The 15,176-nt window shown below is 39.0% G+C and overlaps 1 protein-coding gene across 8 annotated transcripts in view; it reads right to left on the reverse strand.

The window, feature by feature from the left end:
• Positions 1–321: 321 nt before the first annotated feature.
• The window catches only part of LEKR1 (leucine, glutamate and lysine rich 1), a 186,479-nt gene continuing 171,624 nt past the window's right edge, over positions 322–15,176 (reverse strand). For all 8 annotated transcript variants that reach the window (XM_025879937.2, XM_025879929.2, XM_025879922.2 and 5 more), the window contains one exon: positions 322–2,022. In XM_025879937.2, the coding sequence (XP_025735722.1) occupies positions 1,609–2,022 (414 nt within the window). In that variant the 3' untranslated portion in view covers positions 322–1,608. The remainder of the gene's footprint in view (positions 2,023–15,176) is intronic.

Genomic DNA, 15,176 nt, shown 5'->3' on the forward strand with positions numbered 1-15,176 from the left:
GCTGTCACTAATTAGCTGTCCTGCTTTAGCCAAGTCAGACTTCTTTGGGCATCTATTCCATATTTGGAAAGAGATGGTTGGGGGTCACCATTCTATGATGTTTTGTTCTCTTTTCAAATGCCATTATAAGGAATACTGATCTCTGTAAAGCAAAATGCAACATTCTAAGACTTAACACAAGATGTACTCATTTCAACCAGTCAGGGAAATCAGCAGAACTAATGTGGAATTGATTTATTTATTTTTTTAGGAAAACACTCTACTGGTAGATTAGACTAATCCTTTGAAAGATTAGACATAAACCTGAATTTACTTAGTAGCTTTACTTTTTTTTTTTTTTTCAGATGGGAAGAATTCCAAGTACCTTTGGATTCTCTCATCAGTATAAAAGCCAAACAGAGGAGAGTTTTACGTGCCATATTTCACACGTGTTACTATATCCTCATCCGGGAACAAGAAGCCTGGATGTCCCTGATAGAGTCAGATGAAGGATTTAAGTAAAGTCAGTCTTGAAAGAAAAATACATTTCAGTTTGAAGGGGGAAAAGATAGACAAACATTAACTTAAGGTAAAGAGTTGTATTTTAAGAAACAGGAGGGGCCTGAAGCTCTATAACTTAAAATAGCTGGTTTTGGTTGCTGGTTTTAGTTTTTCACTCTGAAAATAGAAAATATGTTAACCAGTTGCCTATCTTGGGGAGTAATAAAATGTGAACTCCAAATTAGCACTATGTGACTCTATAGAACGGTCTTGAGTTAGTTCCTTTCCCAATGGTTGAAGGATACAAGTTCAAATAAAAATCCAGCAGTGATTACCAAAAAGCATTCAATGTAGAAAATCTCTACCAAGTAATATTTTCATGGTCAGCCAGGCTCTTTGTTTTTTTTTTTAAATAATCTCTATAGTTTGAAAAGTAAACCACCGTTTCCTTGAATTGGAGTTGCTGTCCCTTTTCCTAGAAGGTCCCAGGTTCACAGGGAGGACTGCCTTCTTGAAGGGTACCTATCTTTACTTCTGGCCTAAAAAGAAATTCGATTAACCAATTAGATTGTGAGATGAAAAAGAGAAGGTTTCTATGATGATGATGAATTCTGTGAATATTTGAACTGAACATTTTGGAAATTATCCGATTTAGGACTAAAGTACTTCCATTTTCTATTTGGAATATGAATTACATCTATTTAACCTATTCAGCTCAACAAACAAAGGAACAAAAACAGACACAACCAATACAATCTATTTTTTGTGGAAATATATCTGCTTGTAATGGTGCAAAAAAAATAGCAAAGATGCCATGAGTGAAAAATTTTACCTATGATCTCTAAAAGGGCACATGCATAGAACACATCTAAACATGCAATATAGAAGTATAGAAACTGGCCCTCTGGAATATCAGCAACTTCATTATCTGTGGCAATTTCAAAGGTCTCTTAGAAAATGTGGCTTCACAATTCCTAGTTTTTCCAATTATGCTATTAAAAATATCTATAACCGTGCATTCTTGATCTGTGATAATAATATGGCCTTTGTCACCCTCAGTCACAGTGCATCTCTGGCCCGCTGGGTAAGACCAGGTGTGCTGTGTGGAGCTGCTCCGGACTGGACCAATCACTGCTGGCTCAGTCTCCTCCGCAGAATGGTAGCCAGCCTTTGTCTGGTCTCATTTACCGACGATGCTCCACCCCAGGGAGGATGCGGTTGGGGCACAGTGGGCAAACCTGAGCTGCTGAGCCTCTGGGACTGAGCCAAGGTTGGGGAAGTGGTAGGTTTTGCCACTCTGTGCAGGCTGGGAATTTTGATTCCTTTCCCAGAGTTCAGTCTTGTAAGGCTTCTTTCCGCCTGATTACTGACCACGGCAGCAGAGGAGGTTAGGCTGCCCTGGTTAAGGGAACACGGTGACAAAGGTGAACTTCCACTGAGCTTCCTGAGCTCCAGAAGCTGTTCTCTGGCTTGACTCAAAGCCTCTGTCAGTTCAAAGCGTTCTTCGCACTCCCTACGCACTGTTTCCTGAAGAAAAGTGTTCTGAAATGAAAAAGGAGTGGGGAAGCATCCCTAGCTTTAAACTGTACATATGGAAAGTCACTGGCAATATAAATGGAGAATTAAACCAGAAATCAGAGGTCTTGTCTTTGACAGTCTTTGTGGATACTCTACCACATGGGTCAGACAAGTCAAAAACACGAATGATTTTGTGAAGCTGGAAAGAACTTTAAGAGGACATTTGATTCAACCCTTGCAGTTTGCAGAATAGGAAACAAGAACCAGGATCACTCAGATGGGTAGTAGGGGGCTGGGACTGGAACCCAGAACTTCTAATGCCTACTTTAGTGGGGTTTCAGCTTGTTGGCACATGTGATGTCTAATAGTTAATATCTGTAGGGGCAAGTATGTTATTTTATAATAAAGGTAAATTGCAATACATAAGACAGATAAAATTGCTTGAATTATAAGACTGAAAGAATTATATCAGCTATGATATTTAAACAATAAAATCAGTTACTTTATATGATGCTTTCTCAATAGAACTTAAATATATTGATCATTTGCTATTTTGTAAGATATATATCAAAATAAAGAACAACATCTTTTGCTTTTAATTCTATTCAGCAATCATTTATCAAGTCATTAGAAGCTGTAGTGGATACAATACCTGCCATCAAGAAGTCTGCAGCCTCGTGAGTTTGAGCAGAGCCATTTTTTTAATTTCTCTAACAGAATTTGGAGCCAAGGGTAGTAGCTATGGGGTTGAAGATTAAGGAAGAACTTTCTAACAGCCAGAGCTGTCCGGAGGATACTCTGAAGGGTTGACTCTCACTTGACTGGGATGTACTGGATCAAATTTAAGCTTCAAATGTGTGACTAAACTAGAGATCACTAAGGCCCCTTCAAATTCTGAGACTCTACAGTTTCAGTTGAAGTTACCCATCTTTCATCTATGGTATTCATCCAAATTACTTCAAGGCCCATGGTAAGAATTAGGTCTTAGATCTTTCTAACCTCCTGACATTCATGTGTGTAGGATATCAAAAAAGAGGTTGAAAAGTAAACAATTCAAGGTAGTACACAATTAAAATGATTGTGCCATAGGATTCTCCAGATAAAAATGAATTTCCATCAAGTTAGTTTGTTTGTAGAACTATCCAAGGCCTTCCCAAATCTGACTCTCAGTGGGAAGTATCCTCCTAAGGCTTTACTGACTAATCTGCTGTCAGTGGAACTAAATAACAAAGCATCCGAGAAAGTAGCATCTTCCTGTATTTGAATTTCTTGTGATTATGATCAGAACTCTATTCAATTCCAAATTTGGTAATCAGAATTGAGGAATATGGCACAATTCCAGATTAACAGTTGCTCCATAATTTTCTATAAAATCAGCAGCATGTCTGGGTCAAACAAAGTCTCATCATTTACATATATTATTAACACACATATGTGTCCATATAATCATATATTTTTAAAAAATCATGAAGGTTAAGTATTTGCTTCCAGTTAACTTGTTTTTTTGTTTTGGGTTTTTTTTTTTTTTTTTTTTTTTTTGAGGAACTGGAGACCAAGGATGGTGTTTGTGGCTTTCTGGCTTTCTCTTCTGGTTTTCCTTAACTTTACCTAAAATACTTGTTGAAAAGGTAAGGGAAGGAGGGCTAGAAAAGATTAATCAGTTGCTACGTTAGGTGTCATCTCATTTCCTGCTCTTAATAACTATATTTGACAAAGAAAGACACCTAAGCCCCACTGCTTATATAACTTGCTGAGAGTAACTCAGCTCTGAAGTGGCAGGGTCCTTCCTGCTTCCAGAGCCCTGCTCCAAGCTGCCCATGCCTAAATGAATTGTCTAATTAATTATATCAAGCATGCAGGGACCATTTTATTCTAGGACATGGAAGCAATAAAAAAAAAAAAGACACTTCATTTGGTTTTGCCCAAGTTTTCTAAACATAACCTAAACTTTATTTTAAAAGGCACAGCAATGCTTTATTTCCTCTCTACTACTGAGTTAGCTGGCAAATGTGTTGAAGTGATTAGATTTAAGGGGCTTTCAATAACTTTGTATAAAAAAATTCCCTTGATTAAGAAAGCTATAAGAAAGACTTAAGTTTATTTGAATACATAAAAGAAAAAAACTAGCAGTTAACTAATGAGGTCAATAAATTGGTGACATGAATAATAGGTCCACCAATATGGAAGGATAACATGATGGGTGATGTAATGACAAGAGCTCTCATTAAAAGAAAAATAAAATTCAATCCATTTACTAAAATTAAATTCAAGTCTGAAAGAAAGGGAGCAGTGTTCTATGGAAAACATCCATAAAACAAGTCACTTAAAAGCTACTTTAGGCAAGTGACACTCCACTGAAGGAGGAAATGAAAAGGTGGAGTGAACCCAAAGATGTCCCCATAGCAAGTATAATGGGACCAAAGTGCCTGCCAGCTCCAGATTGAACTTTGGAAGGGCTGCTGACGATCTTGGTCTGGGGCCCACTACTCTGGAACTCATCCTTCTTCAAGGCTATTAGCTTCCAGTACAAAGGACTATTTCTCTTTCTTCTATTATTTCCAAGCCAGGAGGACCTCTGAACTGAAAACAAGCTGCAGAGTTAGAACTTCTATTTTTGTCTTTGCCACAAATGCTATGAAATCTCAGGTGAATCTCACAATATCTGCATATCCTCTGCTACCATTCTCTTTTTTTTAGGGGGTGCAGAGAGAGAGAGGGAGAGACAATCCTAAGCAGGCTCCATGCCCAGTACAGAGCCCGAAGCAGGGCTTGATCTCATAACCCTGAGATCATGGCCTGAGCTGAAATCAAGAGTCAGACGCTTAACCAACTTAGCCACCCAGACTCCCCTGCTACCATCCTCTTTCAAAATTGAGATTACAACTCAGTTTTGTACAACAGGCATTTCAGATGTTATAAATTTATCCAACTATGGAGTAACAAAATGGAAATAGAACACATCAAGTTGAGAGGACTGCTATTTCAGGGGTGGACTGTGTGTGACAGGGCATGACAAGAGCACATGTGGATGTGGCCAGAGTCAGTAAGGCACATTAGTGGAAAATTCCATCATGTGTGGAAAAGAATCATTCACTTGTGATTAGATTGCTTTCAGTGATTTAGGCAAAATGTCTCTTTTGGGGCTGTGTTTTTGGAAGGTTGTATTGTTACAGGATTTTAATGTGTGTTTTCACTGAACAACATAGGAAAATGTGTAAGATAGAAGTGCAGTAAGATTGAAAACACTGGGCAAACATGAGAATAATCAGTGAAGCCATACATTCTAAATCTTTCAGGTAAAATTATCTTTGGCCATATCTTAGCATGGTAAAATGGTATCACTGGATTGCAACTAAATTGTAAGTCAAACCGAAAAGGGAGGCACAAGCCAGGTGGAGAAGGGGCAGTGGGGTTTACCCAGGCAAAGTGGGCAGGGAGTACAAATGCCTGGCAGCATGAGAGGAAGAGGCACATCTTGGGACGACACGTAGCTTAGTAGGACTCAAGTGCAAAGTGCAGAAGGGAGGAGAAACCAGGACTGAGGCAGAGAAGAGTGAGCAGGGTCAGACTGAAGATGACTTTAGTAACATGATAATAATAGAGTTTTAACTTAATTCTGAGGGCTATATGGAGTCATTGAAAGGTTCATTTCAAGCAGGGGGCTGGCATGGCCAAATGTGCATTAAGGGAAGATCCCTTTGCTAGCTCTAGGGAAAACGGCCCCAAGTGGGGCAAGATGGGAGGCAGGGAGGATAGTAGGAGGCCAGCGTTTTCACAGAGGAGGTTCCTATCCCATGTGCCCCTTGATTAGGGTGGGCTGGGCATGGAAGAACTACTGTTTCTGGGTCCTTAAGCTCTGTTGATGGTGAAGAGCATTATCTGTAGATACGTCTATAACATTTTCAGATGAAGGCCCCTTTGAGTGGGTTTAAAATATGGCTTAATTGCACTCCCAATGGGTAAGAAAATGTCAAAATGAAAATATAAATTAGCTCGCCATCTGTTTGAAATTTCTAATATTAAAAAATGGCCAATTTCCCCCACTCTTTGCAATGTAAGTGTGGTTTATTTTTATGTTTGTTTTCATTTTTATCCTTAGAGACAGCTGGATTGCTTTCAATTCCAAAAACAGTGGAAGAAGCAAGAGAAGGCTTTGCCGGCTAACTTGATCACTCTGAAGGTGAGAGTCCCATTTGTGATGGCAATCACCTGAATCTGGCAATTAGGGGAACATGCCAAGAAAGCAAGTCCTCAGTGAAGAATAAGTACAGATGGGTGTCTTTCTTTGTGCTTTATACCCAGTGAGGTCTGAACTAGTCATGGAATGATCAGATTAGAGTTTTCATCCACCCAAACTAGATATGTTCCAGGGTGAGTGGATGGCTGAACAACTTGGCGGGGGGGGGGGGGGGACCACGAGGGGAGTGGAAACAAAGGGAAACTGTGGGAAAGGTGTGGAAATCAGAACAATGAGTAGGAGCTAGCCTTCCATTTAACACTTCTGGTCAACTAATCCGATCAGCCCAAAACACTGCAGAAAAACAGTGGAAATGGCCCTTTGGTAAGACAGGAATGAGAATCTGAGTATATTTCCAGGAAAGAAGTAAGATGGATGTTAGGCAGGTTGTTCTAAAATTGTATCCCTATGCTCACAAACATAATGGGCACTGTGAAATAACTACTGCTGATAGATCAAAACAGAAGTAGAAACAGGGAAATAATCTCCTGGACTAATATGCTTCAAGAGCAAATTTTCAGAATGGGGAGGAAAAGCCCCTGAAGGCACAGAGTTCAGGATTCATTCTTCTAAGTCAACAATCTACTAAGAATTTAATTGGTATTAATTCAGAACAACAGAAACAATTTCTTCATATTTTTTCTCATTCTGTCAATTTTCTGGCATCTACACTTTGCATCAGGACAAATGGTCTCTGACATGTAAAAGGCAGCCTTGTTTAGCTCTCCCTCTCCTCTACTGAAGGCTCTCAGTCTGACTGCCACATTCCTATCTGCCCCATGCCCCACCATTAAGGTTCTCAGGCTATCAGCTCACCCAACCTCCCTGCCAACCAACCCTAGGAATAGCCTCTGGCCCCTAAAAGCTTCCCCAGTTCTCCCCCTGCTCCCTGGGGAGCCAGAGGTTAGAGAAGAGATTCAGATGTTCTAATTCTATTTGGTCCCAAAGTTGAGAACTACTCATTTGTTGATATACTAACTGGTACTTTGTTTTCTCATAAATGGAATTACCAGAGAAATGTGTGCCATTTTATCTATATCGATTGAATATGTAAATATAGAAAATGCACATCCTAAAACTAAGCAAATCCCTCTTGCAAAAAGCTATTTGTGTTTGCAAACACCATGTATTCCTCAAATTTAATCTTTGAGTTTACATAAATCCATTGTTGCCAGATTTATTAGTAAACTTTCCTAAATAAATGGGTTTTCCTTTTTAATAGATTTTATCTTTGGAAAATATTTTAAAAACACCAAAAAGTTTTAAAGTCATTGATGATCCCCAAATTTTTTTAAAAGTATGAGAAGTGAAAACCTTGCTATCTCTTCCTACCCCCAAAAAAGCAACCACTGTAGATAGTGTGGGGAAAGTTCTTCCTTCACTTTTTCCTATCACCTCTCTGTGTCTGTAACTCTACAGAGCAACCTCATGCACTCTCATTTTTTGTTTTCTAAACAAAATCATATCCAAGATGCCAAGAGATGGTCAGGTGAATGAACAAAACCAACAAAAATAGCTGTTGTCAAGAAAGCAAGTATACATCTACAATCCATTAGCCACAATTTTGACATCTACAAAGCTCTGAGAAGAAAAATTTGTGTAAATTATAACATTTGGTAATAAAATCTGCCTGGACTGATAATCTTTATTTCACTCAGTGGGAACATTCCTATGCTTCACTGCAGAAATATTGATGTCATTGCATGGGAGGACCTGCCCTAGATCTCTGGGGGCATAGGTACTTCACTAATTTTCTAAAATATGAAATAATTTGAATTCCAAACCTATCTGAAACCAACATTTTCTATAAGGGATTGTGGCTCCATAGAAGTTGTGTGCTCCCTTCTTTAAATTTATTATGCTAAGCAAAATAAGTCAATCAGAGAAAGACATGGATCATATGATCTCACTGATGTGAGGAATTCTTAATCTCAGGAAAAAAACTGAGGGTTGCTGGAGTGGTGGGGGGGTGGGAGGGACGGGGTGGCTGGGTGATAGACATTGGGGAGGGTATGTGCTATGCTGAGCGCTGTGAATTGTGCAAGACTGTTGAATCACAGATCTGTACCTCTGAAACAATGCAATATATGTTTAAGGAAAAAAAAGGAAGAAGATGGCAGGAAGGGAAAAATGAAGGGGGTGGGAATCAGAGGGGGAGACGAACCAGGAGAGACGATGGACTCTGAGAAACACACTGAGGGTTCTAGAGGGGAGGGGGGTGGGGGAGGGATTAGCCTGGTGATGGGTATTAAGGAGGGCACGTACTGAATGGAGCACTGGGTGTTATACGCAAACAACGAATCATGGAACACTACATCAAAAACTAATGGTGTAATGTATGATGATTAACATAATAAAATAAAATTTAAAAAAATTCTTTTTCTCCTTATAATCTTTGGTAGTATTCTCCAATTTTCCTTCTACCTCATTAGACATTCCTTCTCTGTCACTGTTGCTTAATTTTCTCCTCCCAGCCTCCAAAATTTGGAGTGCCTGTTCTCAACCCTCTATTACCTCAATTCCCTGGTGATCTCATTCAGTACCAGGGCTTAAGTATCAGCTACATGTGGTTGTCTCAAAATCAATCTCTAGTCAGCCTTCCCCTGAACATACTGCCCAGTCAATACCTCCATTTGGGTATCTAATAGACACGTTGTGATTAACATGTGCCAAATCAAATTCTTGATATTCCTCCCCAGTTGTATTCCTTTCCTAGTATTTCCCATCTCAGTATATGGCACTTTCACTCACTTGGTTGCTGACATTCCAAACTTTAGAGTTAGCCTTGATCCCTCGTCTGCTCTCACATCATCCAACCCATCAGTAATTTCTGTTGCCTCTACCTTGAAAATATATCCTGAATCAGGCCACTACTCACCTTCTTTAGCACAATGACCATCCATGCATTTCTAGACCTTTTCAAGGGCTTTGTAATTGCTGCTCCTGCTTTCATTTTTGTCTCCCTTCAACCTATTTTCTACACAGCAGAGTTATCCTCTAAAAATAAATCAGATCATATCACTGCCTTGTTCATAATTTCTGGGTGGCTTTCCATCACACCAAGAAAACAATCCAAAGTCCTTGCTGCAAGACTACAGACTCCACAAGAATTGGTCCCACCAAACTCGCTTTCTCCCACTGTCCTCCTTGCTCACTAAGCTTCAGCAATGCTTGCTGATTTCCCTGTGGTTTCTCCAAGGTTCCCAGAATGTTATTTGCTGCAGGGCCTTTACATCTCACATTTCCTCTGCCTGAAATGTTCATCTTCTCACTTCAGGTCTGCTTGAATATAACATCCTCAGAGAGTCCTCTGACCAGCCCATCCCCCACAGGACCTCTCTTTCAGAAAGTATCCCTTTACTCTATTCTTCTCAGCATCTATTTTTTATTTTCTAAAGATTTTATTATTTATTTTGAGAGAGAGAGAAAAACTAAAAGGGAGAGAAGGCATGCCCATCAGTTGAGAGGGGGCAGAAGGGGAAGGGCAACGGATGGGAAAGAATCTCAAGCGGACTCTGCACTGAACTCAAGAGCCAGAAGTGGGGCTCGATCCCATGACCCTGAGATCATGACCTGAGCCGAAATCAAGAGTCAGATGCTTTATCACCTGAGCCCAGGTGCCCCAGCATCTATTTTTTAAAAACCTGTTTACATGTTCTAAACCTTGTCTTTTATCCTATCCCCTGCCACCCTATTAGGCCCTTTTTATAAGTTACTCCTTTCCATTGTTTTAAATTATTTTTTAAAATTAAAGTAATAACTCACATATATTTAAAAATTAAAACAGTACTATAGTATAATGAAAAAAAGCAGTCCTTCATACTTCCAAATCCTACATCCCAGGAATAACCATTTTCAGATTTTTAAGCAGTTTCTTGTGATATTTATTTCCATATTCCTAAATAATAACATTATGTAGTTATCTCATGGTTTTTCAGTTTTGAAGTCATTATCTCCTGGCTTCAGAGAACGGAAAATGAAGATTTAGCTTCCTATTCCAACTCCCGGTAGATGTTTCACCAACCGCCCCCCTCCCCCACGCCCCAGAGCAGATGTTTCTCTTCCCCTAGGAGAAATTTCTATCACAATTTTATTGGAAAATCTTCCCAATCTCCATCACGATTTTTAGTCAAATCTATATTTTACTTTATATGATTATAGTATACAAATTTTATGTATTCCTGAGCCATGCAGTGTACTATGATTACATTTCCCTTCTTGCATAGCATCCTTCCAGAGTTAATTATTGTCCCACTATTTATCTGCTTAGGGTTCTAGGTGTTGATCACTAATTTTTCATTAAACCCACTTATAGAAATGTAAATATTCTTTCAACATGTTCAAACTCTCCATGTAATCCATCAGCTTCTCTTTGTTCTTGGAAACATACTTCTAAAAATGCTCTGTTCTTCTGCTGACCCCAGGCTGGTTGTTCTCTAAATCTGGTGCCCTGCTGTAATTCTTGGATTTCTCCCTACCATTGTCCTGGGGATTCTCTCCACTTCTCTCCTGTGTTGGAACTCTTACTTCCCAATTCCTGTATCTTCTCCTTTCTTATTTTGTTCCCTCATTGTGGTGTCATATATCATCTGATAACTTCCCAAGAAAGGCTGCAAAGGGAAGTATCATTTTTGAGAACTCTAATATCTGAGAATATCCTTATTTGACACTTGCTTGATTGATCATTTGTCAGGTTATAGAATTCTAGGTTGAAAATAGTTCTTCTTCAGAATGTGGAATCTACTGTCTTCTAGTTTCTACTGCTGTTGTTAAGAATTCTGAGGCCATTTTGATTCCTGATCCTTTTTAAGTGACCCTCCCAACCCCCACCCCCAGCCCAGAAACTTTCTAACTACTTATATTTATCCTTAAGGTATTGTTATTTCATGATGAAGTGCTTTGGTGTGATTGCTTTACCATCCATTATAGAAATGTATGTCCTTCAGTATGTGGAAATGACCTTGATTAGTTTCTGGATAATTTTATTTCTTCTGCTTTCTCTGTTCTCTCTTTCCAAATCTCCTCTAATCTTCTTTTTCTAATTTTCTTTTCTTTTCTCCAACTCTGCTTTTTTCTTCTACTTTCTGGGAGATTTATTCATCTTTATCATCTAACCAAAGTATTGAATTTTTTATTTCAGCTCTTATATCTTAATATTTATTCTCATTATTTATTCATAGCCTCCTGCTCATGTTCTATGGATGCAATATCTTTTCTCTGAGGATATTAATTATGCTCTTTTTTGAAGCTCACATTTGCTCCCTGTATTATTTTGTATCTTTTTCTTCTGAGTTCTTTTTTGCTTGTTTGATCCTTGTTTCTATCTCATATTAGAGGTATTCCTAAAATGTCTGGTGATCTTTTGGTTGTTCATGTTTAAATATGAGTCTCTAAAATGTTACTGGAAGCTCTGTGTGCCTACGTGAGGGCTTATTGATTGGTATACTTCTTCGTGGGTAGATACGACGTGACTATTGACAGTTCACTGGGAGACCCCACTTATCAGGATCCATAGGTCTTTTCTTTTCTTTTCAGCCACCTCACTTCTCCAGAGAGGGCACTTCCAATTTCCTAGCTGTTGATATATAAACCTAGTTGTCTGTGTTCTGGGAAGTAAGTAGGTAAAGTGGACCAGGAGGTCTCACTCTTTAAGATACAGACTTCCTTCCAGCCTTCTCCCACATTCTGCTGTTCTGTACCCTCAGGTCCAAAGCCTCTCACATCCAGAAAATTTATGTTTTCTAGAATGTAAATCTTTGATACCCTGCTAGAATAGTGAGTGAGGGTTGCTTAGAGGTTAGGGAGGCATCTGAGTATCTATCTGTTCCTTTTATAATCATTCAAACAATCCTATTTTCAGATCCACTCTTCTCTCTTTCAGAAGAATCTCATGTCTCCAATTCCTGAGCTTTTCCAGTGCTGTGTCACAAATTGGATTTGCTCCTTTTAGGGTTCCACCCCACTCTCCCAATCCCCACAGGCATTAGGTTTCAACATCCTACAGTCTACTAATTACTTCTGAATTATTTTCCAAAATTTGGTCAACATCTTTCATCTGGTGTCAACTCCTTCCTCTCCTGTTCTCTTTTCCTTATGGATGTATTCACTTTTTATTAACTTACTGTCATTTTTGTGCTGTTTTGAGATGAAGCATAGATAAACATATGTATTCAATTCTCTACTTTAACCAAGAGTATTCCTTTTTATCTTTGAATGTCTTTGAGTTTCATTAGATGGTTAGAGGAACTGATAGAATTTAAAACTTCTGTCCCTTTGTTTTCCTTATTGATAATCTTAAGACAACAAAAATATTGAACATTCCATACCAGTTTTCCTTTGGTAGTTGTATGTGAACTCTCTCTCTCTCTTTTTTTTTTTTTTTTGGATTTACCACATTCTTCCTCTGGATTACAACAAGACCCTTGACAGTGGGGCCTGGCCACACTGTCTTGACAGGACTCATATGAAGCTAGTAGGAAGGAAAACTGGTAGCAAGAAGCATGTGAATCTATTTTAACCTGGTTTTAAATGATGATGTTCTATTCTCTAACATACTAGGTTTCTTTTCTGACTTCTTTCTTCTTTTAAAAAAATATTTCAGGGACGCCTGGGTGGCTCAGTCAGTTAAGAATCTACCTTCAGCTCAGGTCATGAACCTAGGGTCTTAGGATCAAGTCCCACATCGGGCTCCTAGCTCAGCAGGGAGCCTGCTTCTCCCTCTGCCTGCTGTTCCCTCTGCTTGTGCTCTTTCTCTCTGTCAAATAAATAAATAAAACCTTAAAAAATATTTTCAATTTTTTTAATGTGTGTCTTCTCCCTATGAAGAATTTTCATGGGCTTTCTTTTCTTATTCACATTTCCCATTCAGTTTTACATTCTATTTTCTCCTCTTATTCACCTGCACCTCTTGTTGCTTCACCTTGTTGACCCTCGTTGTCTCTGTGGACACTCTCCAATAATCCTTGCCCCACGAAGGAATGCCCATTTGCCCTTTAGATGCTCTGGCTTTCCTCCTATCCTTGAGAACATTCTTTCAAACAATTAAAAGCAAAGTCCACCCATTCTCTGACCCCTTGAAAGAGAATAGGGCTTTCCTGACCTTAATTAGCTTCCTTATTAGACCATTAATTTATCTTTATTCTAATGAGAATTTGTTCTTAACTTAAATGTGGCTTTATTTCTCTAGAATCTGAGAAATTTCAAGTGTCTGGAATGTATGATCAAAATAATAGTGTTTTTCACCTTACATGCTACCACCTCTATTCTTTCTGGCTCATACATCCTATCAGTTATTGTCTCATTTCCTCTTTTTACAAGAATATTCTGGACTTTGGCATGCTTAACCAGAGAAGCAGCCTTAATTATTTACTCTTACAGTTCAATGGTAATTATTTAACTTCTAATGGAAAATCTAATCTACCTCCCTTCCTCCCACCCCAGCTAAAGGAAGTCTGTCCCCAGGCATGTCCTTAGGTAACTTTACTTTTGGAATGATGCCATTCTATTTCCTAGTAATGATCAATGATTGTTTATGTGCCAAACCAGTGTCTTGTATTTTTCAAGAGTGTGCATGAAAAAAACAAAACAAAACAAAAAAACAAGCTCCATCTCTAAGTGGCTTCCTTTTACAACTAATGAGCAGGAAGAGCACATCTAGCTCCTTTTGTCTGAAAAAGAAATTCACTCTTCACTTTTAATCTAGTTTCTCTTGACAAAGTTACCTCCAGCAGCACTGAGATTGGCAGCCTCTAGAATGGCTCCCAGTTATCCCTGCCCTCTTTTATTCACCCCCTTGTGCAATCCCTTTGCTTTGAATGTGAGCTGGACTTACTGGCTCATTTATAATGAATCGAATTTAGCAGAAGCATTGGGATGTCACTTCCGAGATTAGGCTAAAGACTGCCTTCTATCTTAGACACCCTCTCTTGCACTCTCAGTCTTGTTAACTTGCTTGCTCTGAGGGAAGCCAGCTCCATGTGTAAGTTGTTCTATGGAGAAGTCCTTATTGCAAGGAACGGAGGGAGTCCTCTGACCAATAGCCAGCAAGGTGCTAAGGCTTTCAGCCCAACAGCCATAATAAAATAAATCCTGCTAACAACCACAAAGTGAGCCTGGAAACAAATCCTCCTCTAGTTGAGCCTTTAGGCAAAACTGTACCCCTAATCCCCTGATACCCACCTCACGAGAGGCTTTAAGCCAGGGGTACCCAGCTAAACCACATTCTGACCCACAGAAACTATGAGATAGTATATGTTTATTATTTGAAACCACTGAATTTGAGGATAATTTATTGTGCAGCAATGGATAACCAATACAGGTCCTTAAGGCTAATTTTTAAGACTAGTCTATGCTTTTTATATGTTAATTTTTTAAATTTTATTTTATTATGTTATGTTAGTCACCATACAGTACATCATTAGTTTTTGATGTAGCGTTCCATGATTCATTGTTTGCATATAACACCCAGTGCTCCATGCAATATATGTTAAGTTTTTGTTTATGTCTTTCTTTCCTCTGGATGTCAATTTAAATTTTTTTTTTTTTTTTTTTTGAGAGGGAGAGGGCGAGAGGCAGAGGGAGAGAGAGGATCTTAAGCAAGCTCCACATTCAACGCAAAGCCTGATGTGGGGCTCGATCTCATGACCCTGAGATCGTGACCTGAGCTGAAATCAAGAGTCAAACGCTTAACTGACTGAGCCACCCAGGTGCCCCTGGATGTCAATCTAATTACTCATATAAGATTGTCTTTAAATTCTTCTTTGAGAGCAGAAAACGGCAGTTGTCAGTCTTGTTCATAATTGCACAGATAGGGCCTAGCACAGCGCCCGGCCCCTACATAGAGGTTCAGTATATACTTACTGGATTCAACCCTTCTATCTTTTTCTGCTTGTCCTAGTTTACAGGTTACTCCTTACTTTCCATATTGCCATTTCTTTAGTGA

Source organism: Callorhinus ursinus, unplaced genomic scaffold, assembly GCF_003265705.2.
Source record: "Callorhinus ursinus isolate GAN/ISIS: 27379988/994484 unplaced genomic scaffold, GSC_fseal_2.0 scaffold1, whole genome shotgun sequence".
NCBI classification, from domain to species: Eukaryota; Metazoa; Chordata; class Mammalia; order Carnivora; family Otariidae; genus Callorhinus; species Callorhinus ursinus.